A 12,200-nucleotide genomic window follows, 5' to 3' on the forward strand; every position below is an offset into this window, starting at 1 on the left:
AATTTAAAAAACAACCACATAAAAAAAACTTTATTCTTGTGATGATGTTGAGTCATTGAGAGGTACTAGAGGTTGAGTTGTGTTCTCACTTATGCGGTACTTTTTGGTGCAATATAACTCAGCGCCTTTTAAATATCGCTTTGGTATGCATGTTTAACAAAGCCAAACTTTGCATTTTGAATTTTCACACTGGTACCATTCCATATTTTGACTTGTTGAAGCTTCGCCTAAAACTTTACGGCACTTTTTACAGTTGACTTGGTTTGCAGCTGTTATTGTTGTTGGAGTTGCTGTTATTGCTTGGTTTATATGCAGTTCGTCATTAAAGCTAAGCTTAAGTTATTTTTTAGCTTGCTTTGCTACTTTTTTGCTCTCAGCATATTTCAATCTCTCGAGTATTTCAGGTTTATAGAGACATTCCCCTTCGAACCTTGGTACGTCTTCATTTTTTCGTTTCTTTTGTGTCAACGTGTTGAATGCGAACTATTTGTTGCAAAGCTGCTGCAAGCGATTGGGCGATTGCAATTGTTTTTCAATCTATTTTTAAATTTCTTTTTGAACAAGCGGAGTTACTACAATATTGGAGGTTGTTTGCAGGCGAGTTGATTTTAGAGGTGATTTTGAAGCTGATGCTATGCAACATATGCTGATGTTGTTGGTGTAGATTCAGAAGGCAGTGGCTGAGATAGTGTAGTATCTGGTGCTTGTAGTGATAAGGTACTATCATAGATTCTGGTGGTTGAGATGATGGTATTTTAAACGTATGATCGATATTATTGATGTCGAGTGGAAACAAGCCAGTATTCTGAAACCCAGTGACTATTTGGGTGAGTGTAAAAACTTCACCAGAGCTGAAATGTTTTGCTTGCAGTTGGCTAAAACATTCTTTTTATAAGTTGCTGAACTTTGTCTCTGCATAAAACTGTTGAAGTAATTTGCGCCAAACTCTTTTGACATGACAATAAACACCGACATCTAGTGGCTGCAGAATGTGTGATGAATGAGCTGGTAAGCAAATTAACAAGATATTGTTTTCAATGCAAATAAGTACGACCCGATAGGTGGCATGTGTCACAGTCCATCTACAACTAAGATATGAATGCCTATTGGATTACTTGGATTAATTGGATAACTATAATTAGATTTATTTTAATCATATATTTAGTTGATCAAAGTAAAGATTAAACTAATTACCTGGAATTTTTTTAATGGTGGGAACATACACGCCAGTGAGTCACTTTACGAACTGCTTGTCTTCTATCCATCCGGATAGAGCACCAATCTCTGTACAGGCGTTTTTTTGATTTAAAAATAATGCATGGACAAGACGATTTTCAGCAGCGTTGATGCAATTTCCACCTGTATAATGGATTTTTTCATTGTAGTCAACCAATTTCAATGATCGTTTTGCACCACGCTGGCAAACTGTTTTGCTTGCCTTGATCACCAGAGAAGCCAATTTCATCAAAATCCCACAAATGACATGAAGTGTTTTCCTTGATACCTGCTTCATTGAATTCTCTTTGCAGTGTGTTGAAATACTTTGCTACTATTTCTTGCGTTCAAGAAGCGGCTCTGAGTGATGAATTATTGTCTATGGTTCTAATGCTCAACTTATGACTCCACCGGGTTATGAAAAGCTTATACCAATCTCTCCTTGATGTACCATTAGGAAACAAATGAGATTGACCTTGGTGTTGCAAATAGTCGGTAACTAGTGTGATGACGTCATTGTAAGTTCTACCAAAGCCACAATCGGATAATTTGATGAGAACATCTACCAAATTTGATTCAAGTTGTTGCGACAATCTCATGTTTGAACCACTCCCAATTGTTTCATCTATGTCGTGGGCATGCCTGTGAAGAGTTGCTATTGATATGCTGAATGATTGAGCAAGTTTTGTTAAGTGCAAATTCACCGCTTTGCACTTTGGCCACAGCAACTTGTTCCTCTGTGTATGGTTTTTCTTTTTTCTTTGAGTGCAACTTGTTTCGTGGCATATTTTATATTAGAGTAGATTTAATAATAATCGATTTAAAATTTATAGAGATTGATTGGTCACTTAAGTTTAATAAATAAAAGTCGCATTTAACAAGTGAGCAATTAGCGCATTTTATTCAACCTCACGGTTCTCCGTTTCCGTTTTTAACTTTTTTTGTCTGACTAACAAATTTAATTTTGAAAAAAGACTCTTGACCAGCGTAAAAAGTTCTACCAGCATACTTATTAAGTTCAATGAAACAAATTTAATTTCCGATAGCTTTATGTCCAAATTTTCAAAAAAAAAGAAAGAAGCATCATTACGCATTCGAAACATCATTACGCATTCGAAAACTTAACATATTATTAAAAAAAAAACTTTTTTTTTTCAAATTAAAATTTGATATCATCTTACTCAGAAAAAAAACTCTCTACAAAAAAATCAAAAAATATTTGCAAAAAATTTATTCAATAATTAAGTGCAAAAGAATAAAAGTTGTCATAACTACTTCATTCTAGCCTGTTTTACTATATTCCTCAAGTTTTGGATTTGTAAAGAGTTTGTCATCTTAACTTTGACATAATATTTTTTGCATAATTCCTTCTTATATGTAAATAATATTTATATGTATATAATATTTATCAATTTAAATATAAAATTTCTGCAGACTGCAAAAAAAAAAAAAAAACACAAAGAAACATTTTATCTGATTTGTGATGAAGAATGAAAGGTATTTAACAATTTAATTTTTAGATTATTTTAAAATTTAGTTGATGATTACAAAAATCGATCTTTTTTTCAAAAATATTTAAATACCAGTGAATGAAAGGAAGTACTTAAAGGGAGCACTTAAATGTAGTGTTGTTATCGACTGCGACTAAATCGACTAAAAGTCGGCTAGTCGAAAGTCGAAATTAGTCGACCTTGAAAAATCGAATAGTCGATTTAATCGACTATTGGTTTTTTACTAATCGACTAAAAGGCGATTTAATTGGGTAATTATCCTGACATTCTTATTTCTACTTTTTCACTTGGTTTAATTTTATCAGCCTTTAATAATGTTATCATGCTGACCAATTAGTAAAGAGGTATTTTTGTTAGTGTTTTATCTTGTAAAGATAAATTGTTTATAAAGATTGAGTCATGCGTAAGAATATCATTCATAGCGGTTTTTTTAATTCAACTAAAATATCTGAACATTGAACCTAATTTGCTGTATCACATAAACTTAACTCTTAGCTTACTGTATGTAGCACCACTTTATTAATGTTTCTTTTTTCTCACTATAGTAACCAGTTGATGCTTTTTAAACCAAAATGTTAGGTAATGTGTTATGGTACTCAGTTAAGGATGCGAAAAAGTTTTATAAATCTGCCACCCCAAAAAAAGTTTAGTCGCCCCATCTGCCCCCCTCCCTCCCCCCCCCCCACCTATCTACGCCACTGATTTTCATTAATTAAGATTTTTTGTTAATTTTTAGCTTTAATTATTGTGAAAAATGATATAAAATGCCCATCTGTACTTTTTTTCTTTACTATGTGATTTTAATTTCCGTTTTTGTTTGTTTATTCGATTTTAATTCATCCAGGAGATTAAGATGAATTAAAATTGAACAAAGAAAATGCTCTTGATATAACAACAGCACGTGTTATTGTAACAGTATTACATACCACCAAGTTTTTTTGTTTATCTCTTAAAGTTCTATTTTAAAAATATTTGTTTCATAGCATCTAAAAAAAAAAATTGTCAACCAACATTAAAGCATATAATTAAAATAAAATTTTTTATTCAATATTTCGACTAAATCGACTTTGAGTCGACTTAGTTGATTTTACAAATGTATTAGTCGATTTTGGTCGACTTTGAAAAATACATTAATCGATCTAGTCGACAGTCGAATAGTTTCAAAGTCGTAACAACACCACTTAAGAGACGAAAGAGCTAAAAAAAAAAAAAAAAAAGTGGAAAATGGTCAGGGGCCAATGCTATAAACATAAAAAACGAAGTTTTTTCCGTAAAACACGAAGTTTTTACCGTAAAAAGCGAAGAAAAAAAAAGTCCATTGCTATAAACATTCTAAAAACTCCGTTTTTAAGATAAAAACTTCGCTATTAAATCCAATGCTATAAACGAGCAAGGGAATCGCCTTTTCAGATAAAAAATGCGTTTTTTCGAAAAAAAACTTCAGATAGATTTTTGATCTCAATTTTAGATATTTTCTTCGTGATTTTTGGCGGCCATTGTTGGAACAACGTTAGCGCTTCAAAATCATTGAACATTCTTTGTTTGTGTTTTTATGCAGATATTTTATAGATAAAGCTTAAAAGGATTTTGGTAACTTCATAATAAACTAATTACTTAAAAACTGCATTTAATCTATTATTCAGTTCCTTGTTGTGCTTCGTTAACAATGCATGTATGAATTTAAAATTCCATACTTATTTATGAATGTTTTCGATAGTAATTCTGGTTAAACAAATTTTTCATAGTGTTTGACTAAAGAAAAGTATAAATAGTCGATAAATATGCCATATAATACACAAATACACAACAAAATAATACACAAATACACAACAAATAAAATGCTGTCTAAAGAACTTAAAATGTTACTAGCAATATAAATAAGAGAAAACAAAGAGGTTCTTCTTGGGAAGCTTAGTATGTTTTAATTAGCAAACTATTTAAATAAAAATATGTATTGCTACATTATATTTTATATATATGTATATATATGTATGTATGTATATATATATATATATATATATATATATATATATATATATATATATATATATATATATATATATATATATATATATATATATTTCATGTTCTCAGAGACTGTCATGGAATCTTTACCAACACAATTTATAGTATTATACAGTGTAGGAGAAGCTATTTTCAATGTTAGTGTATTAAGTTAATAAAACTATTGGAAGTATATATATATTTACATATATATATATATATATATATATATATATATATATATATATATATATATATATATATATATATATATATATATATATATATATATTTAAATATATATTTACAAATGTTATAGTATAAGTATGTAATATATAGTATATATTAACATAATATAAGTATGTAATCAATCATATTTCTAAATAAAGATTTTACATTTATGTAAATATATATATACTTCCAATAGTTTTATTAACTTAATACACTAACATTGAAAATAGCTTCTCCTACACTGTATAATACGATAAATTGTGTTGGTAAAGATTCCATGACAGTCTCTGAGAACATGAAAAAAAACATTTGTGCCAATAAAATGAAGAAATACCATTATTTGGAAAAGTACTGAAATGCTTTTATTTCGCTTAGTATAATGTTGCAAATCATCTTTAAGCCTAGTTTCTAAAAAATCTAATACAGCTCTTGGGACTCGATACTGCTCTCGAAAAACGTTGTCAGAAACATCTTCGTTAAAAAAGCGACCATTAAACTAAAATGATATTGAAAAACAAAACAAAAATATAATTTCTGCGCCTATTTAGTATGATTTCTGATTTTGTTCGATAAAAAATCATTAAAAATATATATATATATATAGTAATTTTAAGTAATGTTTTAAACACCAACCTCTCGAGGCAATCGGTGGCGAAGCTCATTTTCTGCAACTTCGAAATCTAAGTCTTCATCCGAAAAAATTAAATTCATGTTTCTACTTTAATTTTACACAGATTTTTTAAACACCAAATACTAGAATTTAAAAATATTCATAAAAATAGAATAGACAGCACAGCATACTTAATGACTAATTAAATTCATTAAGTAGGCCTAATAAATAAAAGTTACAATAAAAATTACTATTATATTACTACTATATATTACGGATAAAAAAAGTTCGTGAATTTTAGTGACGTTTACGTTTTATGCTTTATAGAAATGGGCAAAAAAAATACAAACAGCGATAAATTCTTCGAGATTACGAACTTTTTTTCGTACGTGAAAAATTGCGTTTTTACGAAAGATTTTTTTTCTCGAAAAAAACTTCGAATTGTTTATAGCATTGGCCCCAGATTTCAGAAAAAAAAAAAAAAGTCAGTTTTCAGATTGGCAAAGTTGATCAAAAAGAAAAATTAAACATAAAGATAAAGCAAGTAAATAGAACATTGAATAATCAAAAGTCTTGTGTTGAAAGTCTTTCAAAAGAAGTCGCTTCTTATTCTTGGGTTTTACAGAACTTTGTACGAGTTCTTCAGTATTCCTCCTCCTCCACTGGCCCTTAAAATGACTTTGATCAGTCTTATTAATGTAACTAATATTTTTAATTGAACTATTTTTAAATCAATTTCGTTTTCGTTTAATGTGATAATCTTCTGATGAGAATGCTTGTGATGATGATGATGATGATGATGATGATGATGATGATGATGATGATGATGATGATGATGATGATGATGATGATGATGATGATGATGATGATGATGATGATGATGATGATGATGATGATGATGATGATGATGATGATGATGGTGATGATGATGATGATGATGATGATGATGATGATGATGATGATGATGATGATGATGATGATGATGATGATGATGATGATGATGATGATGATGATAAGTTTTATAAAAAAACATGTATTTTATATAATTACAAACCCTTGCCTAACTTCACAAAAGCATCAATGCATTATGAAATTGGTAACAGTGCCGCTGCTCATTTAGCTACAGGATTACTCATTGGCTATGGCATAGTAACAGTTACTGATAGACCTAAAATTATTACAGAAAAAAAAAGTTTTTTAATGAGAAGTTTCGAAAGGGAGAACAACTTGGCATCAAACGTAAGAAAGATATTTTTCAATTAAAAGTTATTGGAGTTGATGATAAAAAAGATAAAGAAACGTTTGTTCACAAAATTGTTTACAATTTGGAAGCCAAGCCAATAATAATACCAGAAATTGAAAAAGAAGAACATCTTGCATTTACTGCATAAAGTGGAACGATGGCAAGAAAATATTTGACGCATAAAATTATTATGAATGGAACTGGAGTTATTAAAGGAAATTTAACTAATAAAGTTCTAGAAGAGTTTAACAGCGTGGAAACTCTTGAAGCTGTGGCTCTTGACAATACAAGTACAAATACTGGTGCAGACGATAACCTAATTGTTCAGCTAGAAAAAGCTATAAATAGAAATTTATATTTAGTAGGATGTCAACTCTACCAAAATGAATTTTATTTTATCAATATTTTTTTATTTAGGCAAGTAGTTATTTTATTTGATGGAAAAACAAATGATCCGAAAAACTATAAAGGTGTACTTTGTTCATCTGTTTCCGAAGATTCTAGAGATTCTAGAAGATTCCATACACGAACTCCCTACAATAAATTTTTCTACAATAAAATCAGAAATTCGATCTTTTGTAGATGAAACTGTTATTTCTTATTTAAATAATGATCAAAGAAAACTATACGAATTTTCTGTCAGTGTAAGTAAAGACCAAATATCCAAAAATATGCAATTACAAAAACATGACCTGTGAACCATGCAAGGTGGTTGACACTTGTGTTACGTAATACGTATAAATTATTAAAGAGGAAAATTGGTCTTCAAAATTGATTATGATAACTAAGTATATAGTTCAAGTATATTCTCCAATGTGGCTTGCTTTAAAAAGGTCAAGTCATTATAAAGATTCAGCAAAAATTCTTTTCAAAATGATTGGGCTGAGTAAACTACGAGATGAAAAGATACGAGAAGTTGTTTTAGAAACTCAGCTGGTAATTCATTTCACTGTTTACAGGAAAACTTTCTCTGTTGCATGACTACGGATAATGAGAAAAGAGACCGAGGCAAAGCTTTTTAGTGGAACCACCAACTACAATTTGTTTTTCATCTGTTGACCTGATGAAGGCAAAAAGTCTGGAGAGGTTTTGCAGCTTAAATATCTTCAAAGAACTCTCAATCATTTGAACGCGCTGTACACAGTAAATAAAAAACCCGTTATATTTTTAAAAAACATAACGGGAGTTTTCTTCGCACATAACGGTTCATTGCCGTTATGTTTAATACTTAATATGTATGAAATAACATAACGGTTTTAGCGTTATGTTTTTTCATAGCAAAATTGCCTTGAACATAACGGTTACATAACGCCAATTAGCCGTTATGTGAGAGGAAAACTCCCGTTATATAACGCGTATTTTACCGTTATGTTTAAAACCTGATATAACGGGTATTTATCCGTTATGTTACCCGTTATGTCAAATTATAATTATTTTAAAGTAGGTTTTTTGAAACCCATGATTAATAACAGAAATTGCTAAATAAACTAACTAACATTGAACATTTTTTATGTTTATAAAAGTTAATTTAAAAAATAAAACAAATTCATCCAGTTTAATTTCCTAATATATTTATGTTAAACTATTTTTCATAATCATGAAAATCATTTACAAAATAAATGAAGAAATTAACTTAATGACATTTATTAATTCAAAAATACTTCACATTGCTGTAAAAAGATTGCAAAAGAAAAATGCATTTTTTAGAAAGTAAAGCTGATCGTCCGAAGTCGCAAATATCTTGCAAACATCCCAGAAGCTGCCCAAAACAAGAAGGATATGTCAAATCTAGCAAATAGTAAACGGCCATCAAAACAACCACCATTTCACATGTACTGATCAAGGGCTGAACATCCATCTCGACACCTCTACGACTCCTTACTCCATATTCCGTTTTATTATAGATAACTTGTGGACCATACAAGCTTGGCACTCTTAAGTATTCATGTATTGAATCACACTAAAATATTATAAATACAAAATAAGTATTGCAACCATAAAAAAGAAACTATTATTAATACATTAAATGGGTTTGAATCAATGTTAAGTTTATATTTTATAGAACTGGCTTAATACCAAATAAAAAAAATAAAATAAAATTTACATCAACTTTCATAAACAATTTATCAGTTGTCTTCTTAGAAATAAGTGATTTCTGGAGCAGCATTAAACTTTCAGTATGGGTTTGCGAATCGGGAGAAATCCAAATCAACATCTTTTGAATCTTAAGAGACGAATCTTTAAAAATAGGATACAAACGAATCGCTTCTTCCAGCATCAATCCAGGAGCATATGTAACTCTTTTCGGAAATATACTATAAGTCTCGTTATTAAAAAGATGTCTGTTTAGAATAGACAGTGTTGAAAGTGATGGCTTTTTCTTATTAAGTTCATTCTAGGTGAAAGAAAGAGTTATATACATTCCTTATTTTATAACTATTTAATAAAATAAAGTAATGACCTGACACTTAATATTAATTATAACATTTCAAAATTTTTTGCGTCTAAGTTTACTTAACTAGACTATAATTTCTGATATTAGAATTAGAAATCATTTTTATCCAAAAATTAATAAACACAGAAAAAATCTTACTTCAACATCTTGTAATAGCTGTTCTTTATCTACAACTGATTCGAACAAAATTGGATTTACTGCTCGGCTACTATTATTGATGGAACTATTTACAACAGAAAAATGAGGAAATCGCTTAACCTTTAAACTATGACATTTACTAAATTGTCTTTGGCGATAATTATTAGGCAACTTTTTGAACAAGAAATCCTAATAGAAAATTAAAAACTTTAATTAAATAAATTGAATCAAACAATTTATGTATACAGCAGCAAATTTGAAAATCTGAAGTAAAATATAAAAATGATGGAAAAGGAAGGAGATCAAAAATGTAAGAAGGATATAAAGAAATGCAAGTAGACTTTAACTTTGCAAAGAATATTTTCCGTAACAATATTCTATTTTTGATATTATTATGATTAGGCGCATGCAAACAGCAAAAAGCTAATAAACAAGACATTAGCTCTCTAGATATCACCTTATCTTCAATAGAAAACTTGTTGCTCAGAAATAGTTTAATGTGAGGTGGAAAAAAATCAATGAGAGTTTGTTTAACATCACCATCAAAAGGGATTCTGTTAATCTAAAAATTTATCATTAATGTAAATGTTAAAAACATAGGAATAATAAAAAACATTTTGTATCATCATGTGAAAATTGACAAAAGAAAGCATTTACAACTACTAAAGTTGACAAAATAAAGAAAACAAATTAGACTAAAGTAATCATATTTATTGCAAATAATATAAACTTTTTATAAAATTTCAATGCAACTATATGATAAGGAATGGCAATGCTGGGGGTACAATATAGAAAATATCCCCTTCTTTAAAATAAAATGCTGGCCAAGGAAAAGCTAAGCCTTCAGCTGCAATAGTTCTAAAAGGAACTGTGTTGTCCTCAACAGCAGTAAAAAAACCTCGTAACACATTGTAATTAAGGCACTGAAGCTGTGAGGTAATAAATACTGTTTTTTCTCCTTTTACTTGAATTTCTTTAATAATAAAAGCAGAAGATTGAAAACCATCATGAAACCATAAAGACGATTCAGGACAGTATTTAATTCCATTAATCTGGATGCAGGCAACAATATTTTTTTTTATAGTAACTTGATTTAATTCACAAAGAACTCCATTACTAATTTCTCCAAAAGAATTATAAAAAGATGCAACAGTGTTTAAAACCATACTCTTCATAGCACTTAAAGGCATATTTTTGAAATTAAAATGCCTAACATTTTTTATTACTTGATGTTTCCTCTCAAAAGCCATACACATGTGGTATCGTAGTGAACCAAATTGTCTGGATTGCTCAGGATAATGAATAAGAAAATGAAGCTTTGGTATAAACTTATCTGGGTATAAATTCATAAAAAGAGTATGATGGGCTGCAATTGTTTCTTCTAAAGAGACGAAGTAAGCCTCAGTGGTAACTGGAGAGAGACACATTTGAAGAATACGCAGCAGCTTAATAAGACACAAGAAATGACAATCAATAGTGATACTTCTTAAAAAAATTGGTAAAATACGACAAATAGAAAGAACTTGAGCACTGCCAAATTTCCCCTTAATAACCAAATCTACTATTACAGGTGGTTTTTCACTGTCTTTTGGGTATTGAAACAATTTTATAAAGTTGTTCAAGCTATCTATTGTAAAAAAACCTTTCAAAACCCCATGATTCAAGTAAAGTTCTATCTGCAAAGGTATTACACCTTCTAACAAATCATGCATTGGATCAAAAAGAACTTGCTTTGTCACATCAAATTCATTAATTTCAGATAGAACACTGTTAGATTGAACGCCATATAGTTTTGACCATTTTAAACGTTCAACTCGGGGAAGACTAGAATTATCTAGTTCTTTGACTCTCATCTTGTGTTCCTCTAAACTCCTTATTTTACACTGAGAATGTTTATTATAAACTAACATTTCTGACCTGGTTGAATTACAAACTCTACAGCACCTAACAACTTTCTTGCTAAAACCCTCTTTAAAACCAGCAATTGCATTGCAAGTTAATGAATCTCCAATAAAGTGTTTTAACTTTACCATGAATTTTTTACCATTAGCATTAGTTAAAGTTGAGGAATCAATCGATGATAGTTCATTTAGAGATTGTACCAAGTCAAGAAGAAGAGATTTCATAAAGCCTTTTACCTTAACAGATTTAGAACCAGTTATTGCTAAAGGGAATATTGAGAAAGATTTACTTAAGCAGCATTGCGGAATGTTTAACAACTGAAAATATAAAACCCACAACTTGTGCTTTCCTCTAGATTTGCCTATTGGATTAGTTACACCTAAATCATCTGAATACAATGAGATAGGTATTTCTGAAGAATACTCTAGAAACTTATCATATTCATTTGATGTAAAAATAAACTGAAGTATTTCTTTAAATGGAATAAAACATCCATGTAAACTGTTTTTGTATACTAACTGAATTTTTGGCATTTTAAAAGCAGTTTGAAAATATCTTGTTCTAGAATATTCTGTTGATAGTTCTTTACAAATTGTAGAAATCTCTTCATTTTGTGATTTATTATTAAAAATATTTTGCAAGCTTGAAAAAATAATGTTTACCACATTTTCAGAGCATCGATATTTTCCTCGCAAATGAAGAGCTAATGCAGCAAGTTGATCTTTTCTATTCTCCTTCAAAAATTGAAAATCATCCGGTTTTTCAATATTAAAATCATTATTATTGTTAATTACTTCAATTTCAGTATCAAAAGGAGCAAAACAATTTCTATTGTGAAGTTTAAAACCTTTAACACTTTTAAATTTTGAAAAACAGTTTTCACATACAACT

The 12,200-nt window shown here is 29.4% G+C and overlaps 2 protein-coding genes and 1 pseudogene across 3 annotated transcripts in view; 1 reads left to right on the forward strand and 2 right to left on the reverse strand.

Annotated features, from left to right (window-relative positions):
- Positions 1–5,155: 5,155 nt before the first annotated feature.
- On the reverse strand, positions 5,156–5,871 carry LOC149889376 (uncharacterized). The gene is made up of 2 exons (XM_090085419.1): positions 5,595–5,871; positions 5,156–5,457 (listed from the first exon to the last, which is right to left on the reverse strand). Exons 1-2 carry the CDS (start codon positions 5,670–5,672, stop codon positions 5,176–5,178), a joined length of 360 nt encoding a protein of 119 aa, XP_089941545.1. The 5' UTR covers positions 5,673–5,871; the 3' UTR covers positions 5,156–5,175.
- A 459-nt stretch (positions 5,872–6,330) lies between these two features.
- On the forward strand, positions 6,331–7,512 carry LOC149889377 (uncharacterized; annotated as a pseudogene).
- Positions 7,513–8,363: 851 nt separating this feature from the next.
- The window catches only part of LOC145187159 (uncharacterized), a 4,673-nt gene continuing 836 nt past the window's right edge, over positions 8,364–12,200 (reverse strand). Inside the window, exons 2-4 of one of the 2 annotated variants that reach the window (XM_090085176.1) lie at positions 9,408–12,200; positions 8,919–9,209; positions 8,364–8,774 (exon numbers count right to left, since the gene is read on the reverse strand). The exon at positions 9,408–12,200 is cut by the window's right edge and continues 508 nt beyond it. In XM_090085176.1, coding sequence (XP_089941302.1) covers positions 10,160–12,200 — 2,041 coding nt within the window. In that variant the 3' untranslated portion in view covers positions 8,364–8,774; positions 8,919–9,209; positions 9,408–10,159. The remainder of the gene's footprint in view (positions 8,775–8,918; positions 9,210–9,407) is intronic. The other variant, XM_090085177.1, reaches the window with a different exon arrangement.

This window comes from Hydra viridissima, unplaced genomic scaffold (assembly GCF_058129835.1).
Source record: "Hydra viridissima isolate aposymbiotic clone 2 unplaced genomic scaffold, HvirCarnegie_v1 scaffold_4, whole genome shotgun sequence".
NCBI lineage: Eukaryota > Metazoa > Cnidaria > Hydrozoa > Anthoathecata > Hydridae > Hydra > Hydra viridissima.